The 17,247-nt window shown below is 49.7% G+C and overlaps 2 protein-coding genes across 3 annotated transcripts; both read left to right on the plus strand.

The window, feature by feature from the left end:
• The first annotated feature begins 136 nt into the window (after positions 1-136).
• On the plus strand, positions 137-2,858 carry TPGS1 (tubulin polyglutamylase complex subunit 1). Of its 2 annotated transcripts, none has more exons than XM_073323727.2 (2): positions 137-499; positions 1,270-2,858. In XM_073323727.2, the coding sequence occupies exons 1-2, from the start codon at positions 204-206 to the stop codon at positions 1,799-1,801; spliced, it is 828 nt and encodes a 275-aa protein (XP_073179828.1). In that variant the 5' UTR covers positions 137-203; the 3' UTR covers positions 1,802-2,858. The 2 variants fall into 2 exon arrangements, with proteins under 2 accessions (XP_073179828.1, XP_073179827.1); XM_073323726.2 differs by having other exon boundaries at positions 140-529.
• Positions 2,859-4,392: 1,534 nt separating this feature from the next.
• CDC34 (cell division cycle 34, ubiquitin conjugating enzyme) lies at positions 4,393-16,880 on the plus strand. Its single transcript, XM_073323993.1, has 5 exons — positions 4,393-4,700; positions 10,662-10,748; positions 12,115-12,212; positions 12,738-12,872; positions 15,903-16,880. Exons 1-5 carry the CDS (start codon positions 4,524-4,526, stop codon positions 16,111-16,113), a joined length of 708 nt encoding a protein of 235 aa, XP_073180094.1. The 5' UTR covers positions 4,393-4,523; the 3' UTR covers positions 16,114-16,880.
• Positions 16,881-17,247: the final 367 nt, after the last annotated feature.

A 17,247-nucleotide genomic window follows, 5' to 3' on the forward strand; every position in this document is an offset into this window, starting at 1 on the left:
TGGCTTAGAATTGAGCAAGATGGCGGCCACCGGCTTCCCTCGCCGGTTGATTGGCTGCAGGGGTGCAAGATGGCGACCAACGGTCTTCTTCACCCACTGATTGGCTGAGAGCAAGTAATATGTCGGACAGACGGGTCCTCACCAACTGATTGGTAGCCCGCAGTCAAGATGGCGGTAGAGTAGCCTCACGGCCCACAAGCAAGATGGCGACCTGCGAGAAGCGGCGCTCAGCTCCGGTCCCGGCGACCGGGAGCGGGCTCGTGGAGCCGGTTCGGGCGGGAGTTGGAGGCCGGGAACCAGAGAGCGAGGCCGAGTTCCTGCTCCAAGCCGGGGTGACGTCCATGGTGCGGGAGGCGCTGCTGAAGGTGCTGGAGGCCCGGCCCGAGGAGCCCGTCTCCTTCCTGGCCAGTTACTTCGAAAAGCTGGTGCTGAGCGGCCCCCAGGGCGGTGCCGCCGGGGACCGGCACGGGCAGCAGCAGCGCCTCGCCCGGGCCCTGTGGTACGTGCGCCTGGCCCACCATTCACACAGGTGCGGAGCGTGAGCTGGAGGACGGGGGTGCGGGGCGAGACTACAACTCCCGGCATGCCTCAAGCCAGGCCCGGTATAACTTTCTCTGGGCTGGCGAGTAGAGCATTCTGGGAGTAGTCGTCTTTGTGAGGCTGCTGCTCTGAAGGGTAAGCAATGCATGATAGGACTTGTAGTCTTCATGGCTGTATTAATACTGGGCTTTTCCTGCCCTCTTGTTAGTTAAGGGGGTCCGCACATGCCAGGGGTCGTAGTCTCTACAGTCTGCTGAGAGAGCAGGGCCAATGGGGGTTGGCAGTGCCTTTGGCCTGCTCATCCTTGACTATTCTGTCCTTGGTGCCACAGCCTTGCACAGCAGGTGCGGGGCAGGGGACTGATGCTCTGCAAATCAGGTGTGAGGGGAAACTATCCCTGGGCCCAGATAAGCTTAAGTGCTATTCATATCATACACTCTGAAGAGTAAGCAAACCTGCTTGCCTTGCTTTGCTGTCCAGAGCACTGGATTAAAGAGGATGGAGCGTTGGCAGACAGTGGGTGTGGGGCTCAATGTTGTTCAGTATAATTCATCTTGCATGGCTGGAAAATGTATCCAGAACTCTGGATGGACTGGGCTGTTGCAAGCTTCGCCCAGTTATATTTTGGTAACTGTTGCTTTAGCTATGGATCTGTAACTTGGAACTTCCCGCTCCGCACCAGACCCAACCTTGCCTGCTAACAAATTATTTGATTGTGTGTCATGGCAGGACTGCCTTTAACAACAACGTCAGCATGGCTTACGAGTGCCTAAGTGCAAGGGGCAGGAGGAAGAAGCCAGGTGTCAATGGCAAAATCTACAGTGAGTTGCTCAAGAAGATCTGCCAAGATGGGGAAGCGCCTGAAGAGGTTGTTTCTTCTTTGCTGAGGAAGATCCAGTGCCGGGACCATGAGGCAGTGCCTTTCGATGTCTTCCGCTATGGGGTGCTCAGCTGCTTCGTGCTTCTTGAGTTTGTGGCCAAGGCTGATACTTTGTACGATGTACTTGATGATGGTTCTGGCGTGGCGGATAAAAGGGTTTGCCAGGCAGTCCTAGGCACTCTGGAAGATGCTCTTGGAGCCAGCGACTTCTCTGTGCCCATCCGTTACTTGGAGGCCGGCTCCAAACTGGGACCAGACTGTTTGGCTTTGGCCATGGACAAAGCATTGCTAGAGAGGAAGATTTGCTCCTCCATGAACAGGGAAGAGTTTCTAATGAAAGCCACAGCCCTATTCATTGCAAAAGTAAAACCCATTGACTGACACTCTCAAGTGGGGACAACACTCCCTGTGTTCTCCTATGCTTCAAACGGAGCAGATTATTGTGGGGAAACACCAAATCCTGGGAATTCAGTAGGCCACAGGAGGAGCAAGGTGGGCCTGCCAGGTCCTGTCCTGGCCTGAAGAGCTCTGGATCTACTTGACTAGAGAATGCTTGTCTTAAATTTCCTATTCACCTCCTAAGTCCATCCTGAACACTTTAAATGTCAGCCACCTGTAGCATTTGATCTGCTGGCTTGTATATCCAGAACTGAGACCCTCCCTTTTTAAAATGCCTGTTTATTTTCAATAACTATTATAAACCTCTGCTTATAGCTTGGGGAACATCCAGGGAAGCCCAGGAATTACAGGGCAGTGCTAGAAACTAAAAATGAGCCAGTATGGCCTGAGCACAGGACTGGGAGTTAGGGACTTCTGAGCTGTGGTCTTGGCTCTGCCACTGATATATTTTGTAACGTTGGGCAAGTCACTTAAGTTCTGTTTTTTCTGTCTATAAAATGGGGGTAATACCTTCCTCGGAGGGCTGTGGTGAGGCATAACAAGTAAGTGCAGCACTTGGAGGCTCTAAAGTGCTATTTCAGTGTTAAGTGATGTAATTTTGTTAAATAGGTAAGATGACAAATATCTGTCAAGAAATGAGATTTCATCAAAAGCAGAGGCTAGTTCTATGTTGGCCAGTGGCTGAATTTCAGAACCCTATATTAGCATTAAACTATTCAGAGTATTTCCTCATATTGCAATTTACTAAACTGCATCCTGTAATCTGGACCCTCAAAAACAGAGATCATACCTGACTGGTAATCTATAAAGCAAAACTGCCGTATATTACAGATTTGCTAGTAAGTTTGGAATTTAAACACCAAATAATGAAGCAAAAACAGGATAAGTTCTAATTCCCTTATGGGCTAATACACCTTGCTACGTTTACTTCAACAGGCGATGCTGGTTGGACCACATCTTATTTATTTGTGAGTTTAGATCTATAATTATTCATGCAATTATTTGTTTGTTAGAGGACATTAAACTGTTTAAACTTTTAGTTTGGCTGTAAACATCTTTCTTTACTGCATGGTAGCCTTTACTGTCAGCAACGCTGCATTTTATAGCACCCTTTCTGTGTGGATTTCAAAGCATTGGCAGCCCCTGTGAATTTAAGAAACATCCCCATTTTGTAAAAGGGGCAGCAGGGGGAGAAACAGAGGGGGAGACTTTGAAAGGTGGCCTCTAATTTTGGATGCCCAGTGTTTAACATCTAGGGCTCAGGGGTGCTGGAACAGTTTTTATAGTGGGGGTGCTGAGAGTCATTGAACCGATGAAGTGAGCTGTAGCTCACGAAAGCTCATGCTCAAATAAATTGGTTAGTCTCTAAGGTGCCACAAGTACTCCTTTTCTTTGAACCAAACTGTAAACCTGTATATAATGGAAACCACTTCAAGCCAGGGGGTAAGGAAGCACCCTTAATTCCAGTACCTATGCTAGGGCTTCATTTTGTTCAGAGATGCTAAGCGCCCACAATTCTAAGAGGAGCTCTGCCAGTCAGGTCCCTGAGGTTAGAATTTGATCACCCAAAATTAGAGGCCACCTTTCTTGACTTGCATGGGGTGCCTTAGTGAGTGAGGCAGAGCAGGGAATACAACCCATGGGTCCTGGTTCTGTGCCCTAAGCAGCTAACTCATAGATTCTAAGGTGAGAGAAAGAACCATAGTGATCATCTAGTCTGACCTCCTGTATAACAGATCACACGGCAGCTGAGCTCATTCTCAACTCATTTACAGCAGCAAATGCTGATGTTAGCTTTGTTGCATTCCCTTCCTGAGCAAGGCGGTTGAGGGGTTTCAAGAACACTTCATGTGTAGGCTGTTCAGGACACGGACTCAGTGGCTGTACAGGGCCTCTTTCTTCTGTTCTCTGCTGCCCAGCTGTGGCTGTAACAGGAGTAAACTAGAAGTCTTGTTACGGCGGAGCATGTGATGGATGTAATGCTATCCAGCTAGAAGCCCAGTGCCAAATTACAGTGGGAAATACACCCTGATTCTTTCCTAGAACATGTGCCATACTAAGGGGCTGTGCCAAGCCGCTCAGCCCTGTTGTATTCTCAGCAAAGCCAGTTGCTGCAGCATTTCCTGTTTACGCATCAGCCGTACCCTACTTTCCGGTTGAAACAGAACCCCAGCCCAGTCCCATCTCAGACCCTGCCCCTCTAAATCCCGCACGGTCCCCACTGCTCCTGTCCCCGTCTTCCTCCCCACCCCTATCCTGTTCTTGCTCTGATTCCCCATCCCTTCTCCCCCCCCTTCCCGGGCCCAAATCCCCTTCACACTCTACCCCTCCCCACGCCTCTCTCCCTAGTGTCTGTCTCCCCGCCTCCCCTAGGGGGCGGTATCTCCTCCTCTACCCCCGCCCTCCGTGAAGTCACAAATCCCTACCTCCCTCGCAAAAGCTGCTGGGAGCTGGAGTCCCTCAGCGTCCGGCCCCGCCCCCACGCTTAGGGCCTGAGTCTCCCATAGGTTAGCGCGAGCGCGGTGGGCGGGGTCGCTCCCCCCACCCCACTCAGTGAACTACAGGTCCCGTCGTGCCCCGCGCGCGCGAGAGGCTCAGTCCGGCCGCGGCAGGAGGAAGCGGTTCGCAAGGCGCCATCCCGCTCGCCCGGCCGCCGTGCTCAGGCGAGTCCCCGGCTTCTCCGCGGCCTACCTCGGTTGTCGGCATGGCCCGGCCGCTGGTGCCCAGCTCGCAGAAGGCGCTGCTGCTGGAGCTGAAGGGGCTGCAGGAGGAGCCCGTGGAGGGGTTCCGGGTCACCCTGGTGGACGAGGGCGACCTGTACAACTGGGAGGTGGCGATCTTCGGGCCCCCCAACACCCACTACGAGGGCGGGTACTTCAAGGTGAGGGGGGGGCCTGGCCTGGCCTGGCCTGCGGGGGGGGTCCCGTGGAGGGGGCCTGGCCTGTGGGAGAGGGTCCCGTGGGGATTGCAGGAGGGGGCCGTGGGGGGGCATTGCCCAGAGGGATTGGGGGAGGGGGTGTCGTCCTGTGGGGCTTCGGGGGCCCTGTGGTGGGGCATGGCGGGGGGGGCTTGACCAGAAGGGTTGGGGATGTCGTCCCATGGGGATTCGGGGGTCCTGGCCTGGGGGGAGGTATTGCCCAGGGGTGCTGGGGGGGGTCGTCCCGTAGGGTTTGGGACAGGTCCCGTGAGGCTGGAAGGGGCCCAGTGAGCGGCGACTAAGAGGGTTCCTGTTCTCTGCCCCTTAGTGGGGTGACATCAAAGGATGTTAGCGAAGCTTGAGGGGCTTTTCCAATGAGAGCGATGCGGGGGGTCCTCTGGTTCTTTTGGGTGGGGTACTGGGGTGGCTGCCCTGGGAGCTGGAGGGGGCTGAGGGATCCAGTTGGGGTGGGGATTGCTTTTCCTGGTAATTTCTCCTGGGGCGGGGGGGTTAATTCCCAGTAGTTTTGGGGACCTGCTCCCCACCTGGTCCATGGGTAGAGGAGAGACCACTGGAGGAACCCCTTTTTGCATCCCCTAGGAGCTGCTTCCCCTCTGTCTAGCATTTGGAGGGCTGCTGCTGTCCTGTAGGGGGTGTGAGGGTCTCCTAGCATTGTCACAGCCCCTCATACCCTACTCCAAGATGGAGACAAAGGACTCAGGCCCTGCATATGGAGAAGCGTAGTTCAGGCCTAGTGAGCTGTTCCTCGGTGATACAGTGTCGGTCCTTCTTCTGGGGAAGAAGGGTGGGAGGGTACTGTTTTAACGGAGGCCCCTGGAGATATGGTGGGGGTGTCTGTGTGTGTGTGTGTATGTTGAGTGACATGTAGAGGAGGTGTGTATGTAAATATTGAGTCTGTGCAATCCGGGAAGTTGCACAGTCTCCTTCCTTCCCCTTCTCTCAACCCTGGGGATGGCTGAGTGGAAATGAGCCCAGGGAGTGAGTCAGCCTAAGGTCAGCTGGGCCCAAGAACCTGAGAGGCTCCTCTTCCCTGTGCCTGGGCAGGCAAATCTGCCACTGCGATTCCAAGTTTGCAATCTAAACTGTAGATGAGTCTCCTGCCTGACCCCTCTCAGTGTGAGGCTCTGATGGCTCCCCTAGGAATTGTTGAATTCTTACACATACCCCCTCAACAGCTCTTGCCTTCCCCTTTGTAGCTGTCTTCTAATCCAATACCTTGATCCACAGACAATAGACTAGGCTCCCTGCATGTGGGGGGGAGGGGCGGACTTCTCCTTGAACTTGTGTTAATGTCAGCATGCACAGTTCATAGCAAAGTGCTGCTGTTTTCAAGGATCCCATTCTTGGGAACTCTCTGCCTCTGGAAGGTTTTGTTCTGATCCTCGATAGCAAAACAAAGGGGATTATTCTGAGAATTTCTGCTGTTTCTGACCAGAGCTCACTGCACGGCCTTGTCCATGTGGAGAGGAGGGTACCTGAACAATATGAAGCTATGCAAAAAATCTTGTTTCTAAGTCCCAACTCCTTATTTTCGCCCCTTTCTCTGTGTTCCGGAGAACAGGATAGTCAAACAAAGGACTGTGATTGAATGCAAGATGGTAATGTATTTAAAGAGACAGTAGACCCAGTAATAATCCCCCTTCCTCCTCACAGCTGTGCAGAGTTCTTTGACCCAAGACCTAACTTGTGACTGAGGATTGAGTTTAGCAGGGAAAAGTGATGGGGAGAAGAGGAGGAAGCCATTTGAACTGTGGATCAAATTTAGGCCCATTTTGGGGAGGGTGGGACAACAAAGGCTGTCTGAATCCAGTGTGACAAAGCAGATATCTCTGTGTTTTACGCTAATCTATTAATATCTGTTACCTGATGGCCAAGTAAGGCAGCATCCTGTGTTGTTCAGGTGGTAATTACAGACAAGGTTTAGGACACTTTTGTGATTACCTTCCTGAATGAGGACTATGTTGGGATGATAGGTCTGGGACCACAGAGGTGGGATGAGGTGAGAATATGCTATCCAGTGAAAGATTATTTTACTGAGCCAGAAGCATTTTTAGTTGGCGCTGTTCCTTAACAGGCTTTACCTTTCAACTCTCATGTACAGGACCCTAGGGACTCTGCTGAAAAGCACTTCAGAAAGTTACAACACATTTTATACCTTAATCTTGCCATTTCATCTGTCAGTGATTGTGCTGTCCTTTCTGAGAGCTGCATGCTCTGTTGCTGTGTGCAGCCTACTGTTGGCACTCCTCTACCTGCCTCTGGAAATCCCCACAGAGCTGGCGCATCACCCCTAGGCTACACAGTGACATCGCTGAAGCTGTGTGTCTTTTTTTATGGCTCTAATGTACATGGAAAGTCTGTGTGCCAACAGACTGAAGTCCTGGCTCTACAGGGAAGGTTACGGCACTTGGCAGGGATGTTGCTGGCTTCCCACACACCATCCTGCATGTGATTTCATGCGTGACTCAGAAGGCTGAGTGAAAGTCTGTCTCCATGGCCCACTTTAATCCTTGGATTCCCTGTTGCTACTGCCTGCAAGAGGACCCCATTGTGATGGCTCTGTTTGCTAGAGAGCTGGACTGATGTGCAAAATTCATAGGGATTTATTTTTAGCAACTGAAGTATGCTCCCCTGCCAGTTTTTGCTTGGTCTTTCTCAGTGGGGACCAGCTATTCTTAGGGATTAAATCAACCTGCATTAATCACAAAGCCCCAGTTCTCCACAACAGCTGGGGATCTACAAGTAGCTTACAGACAGCTAAGCCATACTGGAGAAAAGTACTATTCCCATTCTGCAGATCAGGGGACTGAGGCACAGAAGTTGAGCAAGTTTCTTAAAGTCACATAGGAAGTCTGACAGTTAATACTTAACCTCAGCTCTTCTAGCTGCAGCTTTGACCAACAGACCTAACAGATTTCTGGGTCTCTCAACCAGTGGTGGTTTTGTGCAGACATGCTCTAGCTGCTCACTTGGTTTTAATGCTTTGAGCTATTTCTGTCTGAGCACTACCACCATGGGAGTAAGGCTGTTTTCTTTGGTTTCAGAGTAACAGCCATGTTAGTCTGTATTCGCAAAAAGAAAAACTTAGAGACTCTAAGGTGCCACAAGTACTCCTTTTCTTTTTGCTGTTTTCTTTGTTTCATGTTAATAAATTGGACTGGGAGCAAGCGCCTTAATTTCAGAATGTCCTATGAGATTTAGCTGATTGTGCTCAGGTGTAAAGTGGTGTCTGAGACCAGCATCATGTTTCACATATCCACTGTCTCTCTGCAATTCCCTTTTTGGGGAATGGGGGCAGGGCGGAATGGCAAGTGCAAGGAACATGGAATAACAATCTGTAACCACTAGCAAACACCCCCCCAACCCCCAGCTGCTTTTCCCCCTTCATTTCTCCCTATTATTAGAGGGCTGTTAATGGGCCACTTCACTTTGAGTGGTCCCTTGGAATGTGTTAATTTATGCTAAACTATCTGTTCCATCTTTTATTTAGCTGTGACAATCTGTGAAAGTTTCCCAGACCTGAAATAAAGCTCTGTTGAAGCTCAAAGCTTCCCTCTCTTACAACAGAAGTTGGTCCAATAAAAGATACCACCTGGTCTCTCTAATATCTTGGGACTGACCCAGCAACACTGCAGGAACACCAAGTCTGTCCCAGGATGGACCAACATTCATGGGATTGGATAAGATCTTATTTCATGGCAGCTCTTAGCCTGCCTGGCTCCTTGGCTTCTGCATTTATCCTCTAAGGCTGCTGCTGAATAAACTGCTGATACTTTTCAACAAAACTTGTCACCACCATATAACATTGTCAGCTCTTTTCTTTATGTTGTTACTAGCATTTGGGAAGGAATGCTGTTGGAGACCATGACTGGGATCAGGATTCCTCAGTTATACTCCTGACTCTCACAGTCCATTAACGTGGCAGGTTATTTAACCTATCAGTACCTTGACTGTTCCATCTGTAAAATGGTGACATTTACCTGCTGCCTGACGTGAGGCTTAATCTTTGTAAATCGCTTTTAAGGTCCGAACGTGAAACTGCTCAGGAAGAGCAAAGTGCTTGATCTAGGAATGGTTCTTGAAGTTCTGTAAAGGGCAAACAAAACTCTTGTAACTATAGCAGTTGAAAGTTTTAGACAGGGTCTGGGTTTATGGTGTTCCTTTAAATGTTATTCAGTCCTGGCTAGATCTGCCTCCAGGCCCCAGACTGAATTTATCTTTTGAAATAAAACAACTTTTATAACCACCTCTGTATTCCTGTCAACCAAGAAAAAGCCCGGCTTGTTTTCGTTGTGCTGGCTCTGCTGATCTCTTGTTTGTTTGTATGCATGCGTGCTAATCTGGTTTCACTTCAGAGTGTGGAACAAGAAGACCCAGAACAGCAAATTCTCATCCAAACTTCAACAGGGTTTTTGAGGGGCTGCCTTGGTCTAGGATGGTGAAGTCCATCTTTCTAGATACAGGGGAGAGGCTGAACCCATTTTAGCTATTTCCTATTTCTAAAGGAATTAACCCTGAAGAACTTGTTAGGCAGAAAGCCTGAAGTTCTTGCCTTAAGAGCTATTATTATGTCACAGGAACAAAGTTTGTCACTCACTGTCTCTCCGGTAAACATAGTGACTGTCAGCAAATTTGACCTAGTTACCAGGCTGCATGGCTGTCTGAAGATTCCCCTCCATAGATCTGAGGAGAAAATAATTTGATCCATGGGCAGTGCCCTAATGCCTGTATGACAAGAGTACTGTCCGAAGGGTAATTTTCTGGTACCATCGTGGCATTTCCTCCTGTTGCCACAAGAGTCTTGTGGTTTGGTTTGTTTTTTTTCTGCCATACCTGGCTGGCCTCTTGAGCAGTGACTCATCCCTCACCTGGGAGGAAACAATAGGTGTTAGAGGGAATTGTGTGCGCTTGGGAAATGGTAGAAACCTGGTACTCTGCTGGATCTCCTGAAGCGGGAAGGGGAAGCTTGGTGATGGGATGGGGAATACAAGGAAGCAGATATGATAAGGAGGCAAGACTGCCATGATCTCTTGAAAGTCCCCTCCAAAAAGTGCCATAAATCCAGCCTGGGAGGTCTCCCTGTCCTCCACTCTGAATCTTTGCCAAAGTTCAGACCACCAGTGTTCTTGTCAATATCTTCCTGGATGCCTCAACACTATAGGGATGCCTCTTTCATCAGCCAGGATTGCTGAGTAGCAAGGCACTCCCCTTCCTAGGGGATAAGGCTTGGGTATGGGATTACATGGCTTCTGTCCAGCAATGCAAAGCTGTTCCACTAGAGCTGGAGGGATTGACCTCCACTTCTCCAAGGGGAGGGATTTCAGGGGGCCTGTTAACACCCGAGACAGTTGAAAGTGCCTAAAATCCTCTGAGCTGGTTTACATCTGACCTTCCGTACCACTGTCTACTTAAAGATCTGAAAGTGCTTATTATGAGCAGTGGTCATATCCTTCCAATTACACACCCCACCCCCAGGGAAGCTATCATCCTCACTTCCCAGCTAGGGAAAGAGGCACAGGCTTAGTGACTTGCCCCAGGTCCCAGTCTAACTCAGCTGTGGATAGTACTCTAATTTTCTGGGCCTGTGCTCAACCGTGCTTCCTCCCCGACTCAGCTGTAGTAAAGAGAAGCTGGGAGCTTTGGACTTAATAACTGCATGGGAAGTGGTATTGGTGCTCCCGCTGGATGAGGCCTGATGGTCACTTCTTGTTGGAGGTGCAGGGGAAGGGGTCTGTCTCCTCTCTGGGTGCAGAGTGCCAGGGGGGGCGTACGTGGGCTGCATGCCTGCACAACTCATCTGGGTTTCTGTATAGACTTGGCTGGGGCCCCACAGCTCCCCCACAAGCATCAGCATGGCCATGACACCCCACCACTGCCACTAACGAACCTTTTGTTTCTTCACAGGCTCGTCTCAGGTTTCCTATCGATTATCCCTATTCGCCCCCTGCCTTTAGGTTCCTGACCAAAATGTGGCACCCTAACATCTATGAGGTATGTCGCATGGACTATCTTCTCATCTGTCCCCCAGGACAGATTGGGTTTCTAGTCTAGTGCTGAAGTGGCACCAAGCCCTATGGATTGTACTTGAGTATTATCCTCGGTGCTGTGTCGAACATGAGTCTGTGTTGACGTGTCCTGGGGTTTGTAGTGGAGGAGGGTTTTAAGCAAATACATTGGGGTTCTCCTGAAAGTGTCTTGTACCTTTCTCAGTTTGTGTTGGAAACACAGCAGCTAGCCCAGGCTTGTCCTGGTCTCAGACAGTTCATCTCCTTCCTTGGAATCAGTTCCAGAACTAGTCTGTCTATCCAGTCTTGCAGCCTTCCATGTTTACCGTATTTGCCCACAACTCCTGGCTGGAATGTGGTCATGCCCTGTAAGATCCGTGGAGAGATACTGAGCGAGCGACTTGCAGAACTCTCGATGCACACCTGCTGTGGCTGGCTGCAGAAAGTATTTAGGGTACTCAGTGCTCTGTGTGTACTTGTGCCGTATTCAGAACACTGGGGGATACGGCCCATGCAGGCAAGGAGGGCTTCTCTCCAAGTGTCCCAGGACAGAGATCAGTGCTTTGTGCAAATGACTCATGGGGGTTTCATTGCTAAGTCCGTTACCTGTCCTGCAGTAACTGGCAATCTCCAGTACTCTTAAGGGCTGGCAGGTGGGTAGTGGGTGTGATTTAGATCAGTGCTCTAAATCTTCACTGTAGGGGTGATCAGAGTGAACCTCTCCCGAAAGAGCCTTGCCAGGACATCATATCTGTACTGGCTCAGCCCATAGGCACATCTCAGTACGGTTCAGCTTGGGGAGGTTCTTTGCTGGACCTGTCATAGCAAGACACCTCACTCCCTGCTCTGTGAGGTCTTTCAGGCTAACTGAAATCTGCTTGAGCTGCTGGCTTAGGGGAGGCCAGGAGAGCCTTGAGGTCCCACAAGCTGACCTATCTTCAGCCACAAGATGTGGCTGAAGATAGGACAGCTAAACTGATCCTAGCTCTTCTCTGGGCATTGGCAACAGTGGTTGGTTGTCCGTTCCCAGGTACTTGTGAGCCACTGGGTGGTATTTTCCTCAGATCTGCCCTGAAAGCAAAAGGGGAGGTGAGCAAACAGGGCAACAGGCAGAATAAATCAACCACCTTGTAGAGCAGTTTGGAGTGTCGGGGGTTGGGACATCAGTGCCTGTGTAAGCAGAAACAATGAGGAGCATCTGAAGAAGTGGGTTTTTTACCCACGAAAGTTTATGCCCAAATAAATCTGTTGGTCTTTCGGGTGCCACCGGACTCCTCATTGTTTTTGTGGCTACAGACTAACACGGCTACCCCTCTGATACTTGAGTAAGCAGACTCTCTGTGTGCTTTCAGACAGGCGATGTCTGTATTTCAATTCTCCACCCTCCAGTGGATGACCCACAGAGCGGGGAGCTGCCTTCCGAGCGATGGAACCCCACCCAGAATGTACGGTAAGGCCTCGAGGAGGGAGGGAAGGAATGCATTGGATGTGAGATGCTTAGCAGATCTGATGCAGAGGGTGGAGAAGGTGCCCAAAGGAAACAGCTGGGAAAAGCCCTTCTAATCTTAGAGGTTGCAGGAAATACCTGGATTTAATTTCTTTTGAAATTCAAAGGCAAATCAGTTTCTTACAGGCTGGATGTCAGCACTGTTGAAAGGCAGCATAAGCTGGCAAAGGAATTTAGGTCTTTCATGCACTAGAGACCAGCTTGCCTTCTCACTGGCATTCACTTTCTCCTTCAGCTTAAGAAGGTCATGGCGTCTGACCTGCTTATGGGAGTTAGGAAGTGGTCACTGTTGTAACATGCAGTGTAATGTTACACTCTTGCAAGTGGCTGTTCTTGCAAACTGACTGGGTTCTATTAAACTCCTTGCCATGCAGAAGATACTGTGATTTCTGGTCCCTGTCAGATCTGGGTGGTGCAGATTGGCCGAGCTCCTCTCTTGACTCTTACCGCTCGTTAACTGTTTTTCAGGACTATCCTTCTGAGTGTGATCTCGCTGCTCAATGAGCCCAACACCTTCTCACCCGCAAATGTGGATGCCTCTGTGATGTACAGGAAGTGGAAGGACAGCAAAGGGAAGGATCGGGAGTACACAGATATCATCAGGTGCGTGGCAAGCTGAGCTCCAGCTTGTCATAACTTGCATTCAAACAAGAGGGGGGAAGCATCTTGCTTAGACTACCTTGCTTCGGAGTGTTTATCTAAATGGTCCCACATAGACTTTGGGGTTGTCACGGAGTCCCTCGGCAATGCTCTGGAACTGCTCCCCATGAAGCCAGTCAGGACTCTGGGGAAGTCTCCTTTCTGTGAGCAGCCTGGACACACAGCTCACACAACTTCCACCTTCCTGGGTCTGACCTCAGAGCATTCAGCCTCCTCTGCCCCTCCGTGCGGTTCCCACAGCGAGTCCGCCCAGGCGGGGTCCTGGGGAAGCCAGAGGGTCCTGCCCCCCAACTCCGCAGTCAGACGGGACTCTCAGCCAGCCAGTAAAACAGAGGTTTATTAGATGACAGGAACATGGTCTAAACCAGAGCTTGTAGATACAGAGAACAGGACCCCTCAGCCGGGTCCATTTTGGGGGGCAGTGAGCCAGACAACCACGTCTGCACTTCACTCCATGTCCCCAGCCAGCCGCAATTGAAACTCTCTCCAGCCCCCCCTCCTCTGGGCTTTGTCCCTTTCCCAGGCCAGGTCACCTGATTCCTTTGTTCTCCAACCCTTTAGCTCTCACCTTGCAGGGGGGAAGGGCTCAGGCCATCAGTTGCCAGGAAACAGGGTGTTGGCCATTCTCTGTGTCCAGACCCCTGCACACACCTGCCCTCTAGGGCTCTGCAACGATCATACACCGTTATCCCACCGCCTAGATACTTAAGAACTGCATAGGGGAAACTGAGGCACCCCCACAATATTCAGAGGAAACATTAAGAACAGTCCCGCTTCGTCACAGGGGTGAACACCTGTGAGGTGACTGAATGCAGGCGGGATTCTTGTTCCACTGTTGCTGTAGCCCTGTACGCCCCATTTGGTTAACATTGTGAAAGCTCACTGCTACCAGGAAGGTTGGGGACTACTTAACATAAGATGTGGATTTTTGCAGAGAACAAAGCATACAAAGGTCTCAAAATGCAGATCCTACTCTGCATGCAGCCTAGCGAAGGCATGGCAAAGGGCCTGGGCTGGGTGTGAAGTGGTGGTCTAGAGGGGAAACTCTGCTGTGTTTGTCTGCAAACTTGGGTTCTAGGCCCTGCTCTGCCCTTTTGACTTAGTGTGGGGCCCGGAGCAGGTCTCTTACCCTTCCCTGTACCTCAGGTTAAAATGGGAGAGGCGTTGTGAGGCATAAATGTTTAACGGAATTGACCTCTGAAAGGTGCTAGGGAGGCACCAATACATGGCTCAAGACCTGGAGGGTTTTGGGGGTGGAATAGTAATGGAAAGATTTTCACCTTAGTCACACAACATAGGGTCTGGGCTTGGCTGGTTTTGTTGTGGCATTACATAAAGACGTGGACCAGATCTCAGTGCAGACACCCAGGCCCTGCTCTGGAGAGCTCACACAGTGGATCAGCAACTCTGACTCCAGCAGCCTGCGTGTTACACCACAGTCTCAATCCCCACCAGCCTTGGTTACAACTACTAGCCAAGTGACCCCAAAATACCCAGAGTCCTGAACTTCCCCAAAACCATCTGCCCTGAAATGTCCAGCCCTTTCCTGGACCGCTCAGAAGTAATAAGGTTAGTTTGTTCCTTTAAAGAAACAGTACCCAGCAGCTTGCCACATTAACTGGAGTTAACAATCCCTTCAGTTCAAATTCAGCACTAGGTTGGTTTAGATTAAAATAAAACCAGTTTACTAACAGGACATGGGTTAAATGATGCCAAGTAAAAGAAATGAAGGTAGAGATGGTTACAAGCAAATAAAAAAGAAAAAAGCTTTCTAGTGACTAAGACTTAACAAATCAGTCTCGCTTCAAGGTGGATTTCTTTCCAACAATGGCTGACTCCCAGTCAGGATCTTCCACAGGCGCTGGTTTCCCTTGTCTTCATAGTTGGAAGATCTTTCCCTAAGTAGGTATCTCACTTAGATTCAGTTCCTGGAGACTTCATCCGCCTTTATCAGCTTGCAAGAGCTCTGGGCTGGCCCCTTATGTCTGTCCAGTGATGGATGACAAGATGGCTTCTTCTCTCTTTCTGTTTTCACAAACTCACTGCTTGTTCCCCAGACTCAGGATAACTTCATGTTGGTCTTCCTTGATGGTGGACTACCTATCCCCTTACTGATTCATATGTAAATTGAGCTTCCATTTTTTTGGTCACACCTTGCTTAATTTCATTAGAGACAGGTAAATAGCTGTCTTCTCTTTAAGGCATGATATCATTGAGTATCGATATTTCCTCATTTTGTGTTACTTCATAGATTTCACAATGATCTTAATTGCCAGTGTCATTAGCTTTCATAAAAGATCTTACAGTAATATTGTATACAACATGGATCAAGTATTATAAATCAGTTGATTCAATTACTTACGTGAGGTTTAGACCTCAGGGTCAGCCTCTGGAGCCTATCTCCCTAGGTTGGTGGCTTTACCTTTTATGTAAATATGCCTTTATTGTCTCAACCTGACAACCAGGCTGGTCAGACAAACAAAGACATGTTCCTTTGTCTAAGGCAGATTGAGCTTATAGTATTGCTTGCCAAACATAATTCTAGCACATATTCATGACTCTTCGTATGATCCCTGAACATACACCATGCAATAATATTAATGATCAGTGAGCTACTCATTTTCCAACGATATCTTACCAGAGACAGTTTAGATGCAGACTATGACAATGTGTTTGGCATAGTGAGTATGTCAGACCTGACAAGAGCTGCTGACGCAGAATAGTGAATGACCAGTGGGCCTCTGTCACACCCATCTCATGCCTGAGTAGACCCTGGAGACCAACCTGCCCTTTTTATCCCTAGAGGTGTGGGCATGCATCAGTGCCGATTGGCAGGCCAGAACGAGAGAAGTATGTCCAGCTCTGAGGAAGACTTCAGCCTTCAGGGCTGGCACCTCTCTTGGCCTTCACACCTTGAGTGAATAACTGCTCCATGTCTCTGCCCTATTCTCATCTGCTCCTTGCCCCTTTCAGGAAGCAAGTCCTGGGAACCAAGGTGGATGCTGAACGGGATGGTGTGAAGGTCCCCACCACGTTGGCAGAGTACTGTGTGAAGACCAAGACTCCAGCCCCAGATGAAGGCTCAGACCTTTTCTACGATGACTACTACGAGGATGATGAGATGGAGGAGGAGGCAGACAGTTGCTATGGCGATGAGGATGATTCTGGCAATGAGGAATCCTGACGCCCTTCTGGCAATCGCAAAACTTATCATAAACTATTGAATTTTACCTCAACTAGGACACACAAACTGGCTTGAATTTAGGATCTGTCAGCCCTGAAATTAACTCTCTACCTCACAGGGAGACTGTTCTGCTGTAAAGGAAAAAACACAACTGTCTTTGTAAAAACCCTGTTTTATAAACTTCCATGGCGTGGGGGGGGCCGAATACATGGAGCGTTTAGAAATCCACCTTGAGCTGGGAACCTAGCAAGCCCAGTTACACTAAGGAGACAGTGACAGACAACCTGGCAAATCATGTGTGGCGCTTGGGGATGTGTGTCTTTGTCTTAAATCCTGCACAGGAGAAATAGTTTCCGAGAAGTTGCAGTGTTGGTGAAAGGTTACTTGCAGGAGGTGGAGAGATTGGGGAAATGTGTGTGCTTATGACTAGTTCACTGCAGTCTATGAACCAATCGATATGGGATAGATCATAGCAGTAACTGGTCCCTCCCCTGCACTTCGTTTTTAAAGATTCAGCTTTTTCATCCTGGTGTGGCTCTGCAAAACCAATCCAGGCCATCAGAGGGCAGTATGCTCAAAAGGCTGCCCGGCCAGCATTGGAGTCTTAGGCCCTAGAGAGTAGGTTAGCTGCTTTCTGCCACTGTACATGGGAGCCTCTCTTTTGCAATTGCCTAGCTTTGGGCAGTGGAGCCTAGTGTGACGCTAGCGGGGATGGGGAGAAGTGAAGAGTGTTCCAGGGCAGAACATCAGGGCTGCGCTGACAAGCCTGGGGGGGGGGGTGTTAGTTCTTAACTGGGGGGGGGCGTTAATTTTCAATCTTTTGGCTTCTGTTTTTTGCGAAGTATTTAATAAAGTACTTTCAGGGAATAGCCGTGTGGCATGTGAACACTAGGGAATGCTGCCTCAGCATGGTGTGGTGCTCTGCCTCTGAGGTTTAGAGACTTGCCTGTGGGACTTGAATATTTATCTCAAGTCTTCCAAGGCTACAACAGCAATTGGGGGTGGGGTGGGGGAAGAGTGATCTCTGTGGTACACAGTGCAAGCTGCCCTGAGTGAACTGGAAAATGGTCTAGGTAACAGAGCAAGGCCAATACATAAGCATCTGCTCCATGTGTTGGGGGTGACAAGTGGGAG

This window comes from Lepidochelys kempii, chromosome 25 (assembly GCF_965140285.1).
Source record: "Lepidochelys kempii isolate rLepKem1 chromosome 25, rLepKem1.hap1, whole genome shotgun sequence".
NCBI lineage: Eukaryota > Metazoa > Chordata > Testudines > Cheloniidae > Lepidochelys > Lepidochelys kempii.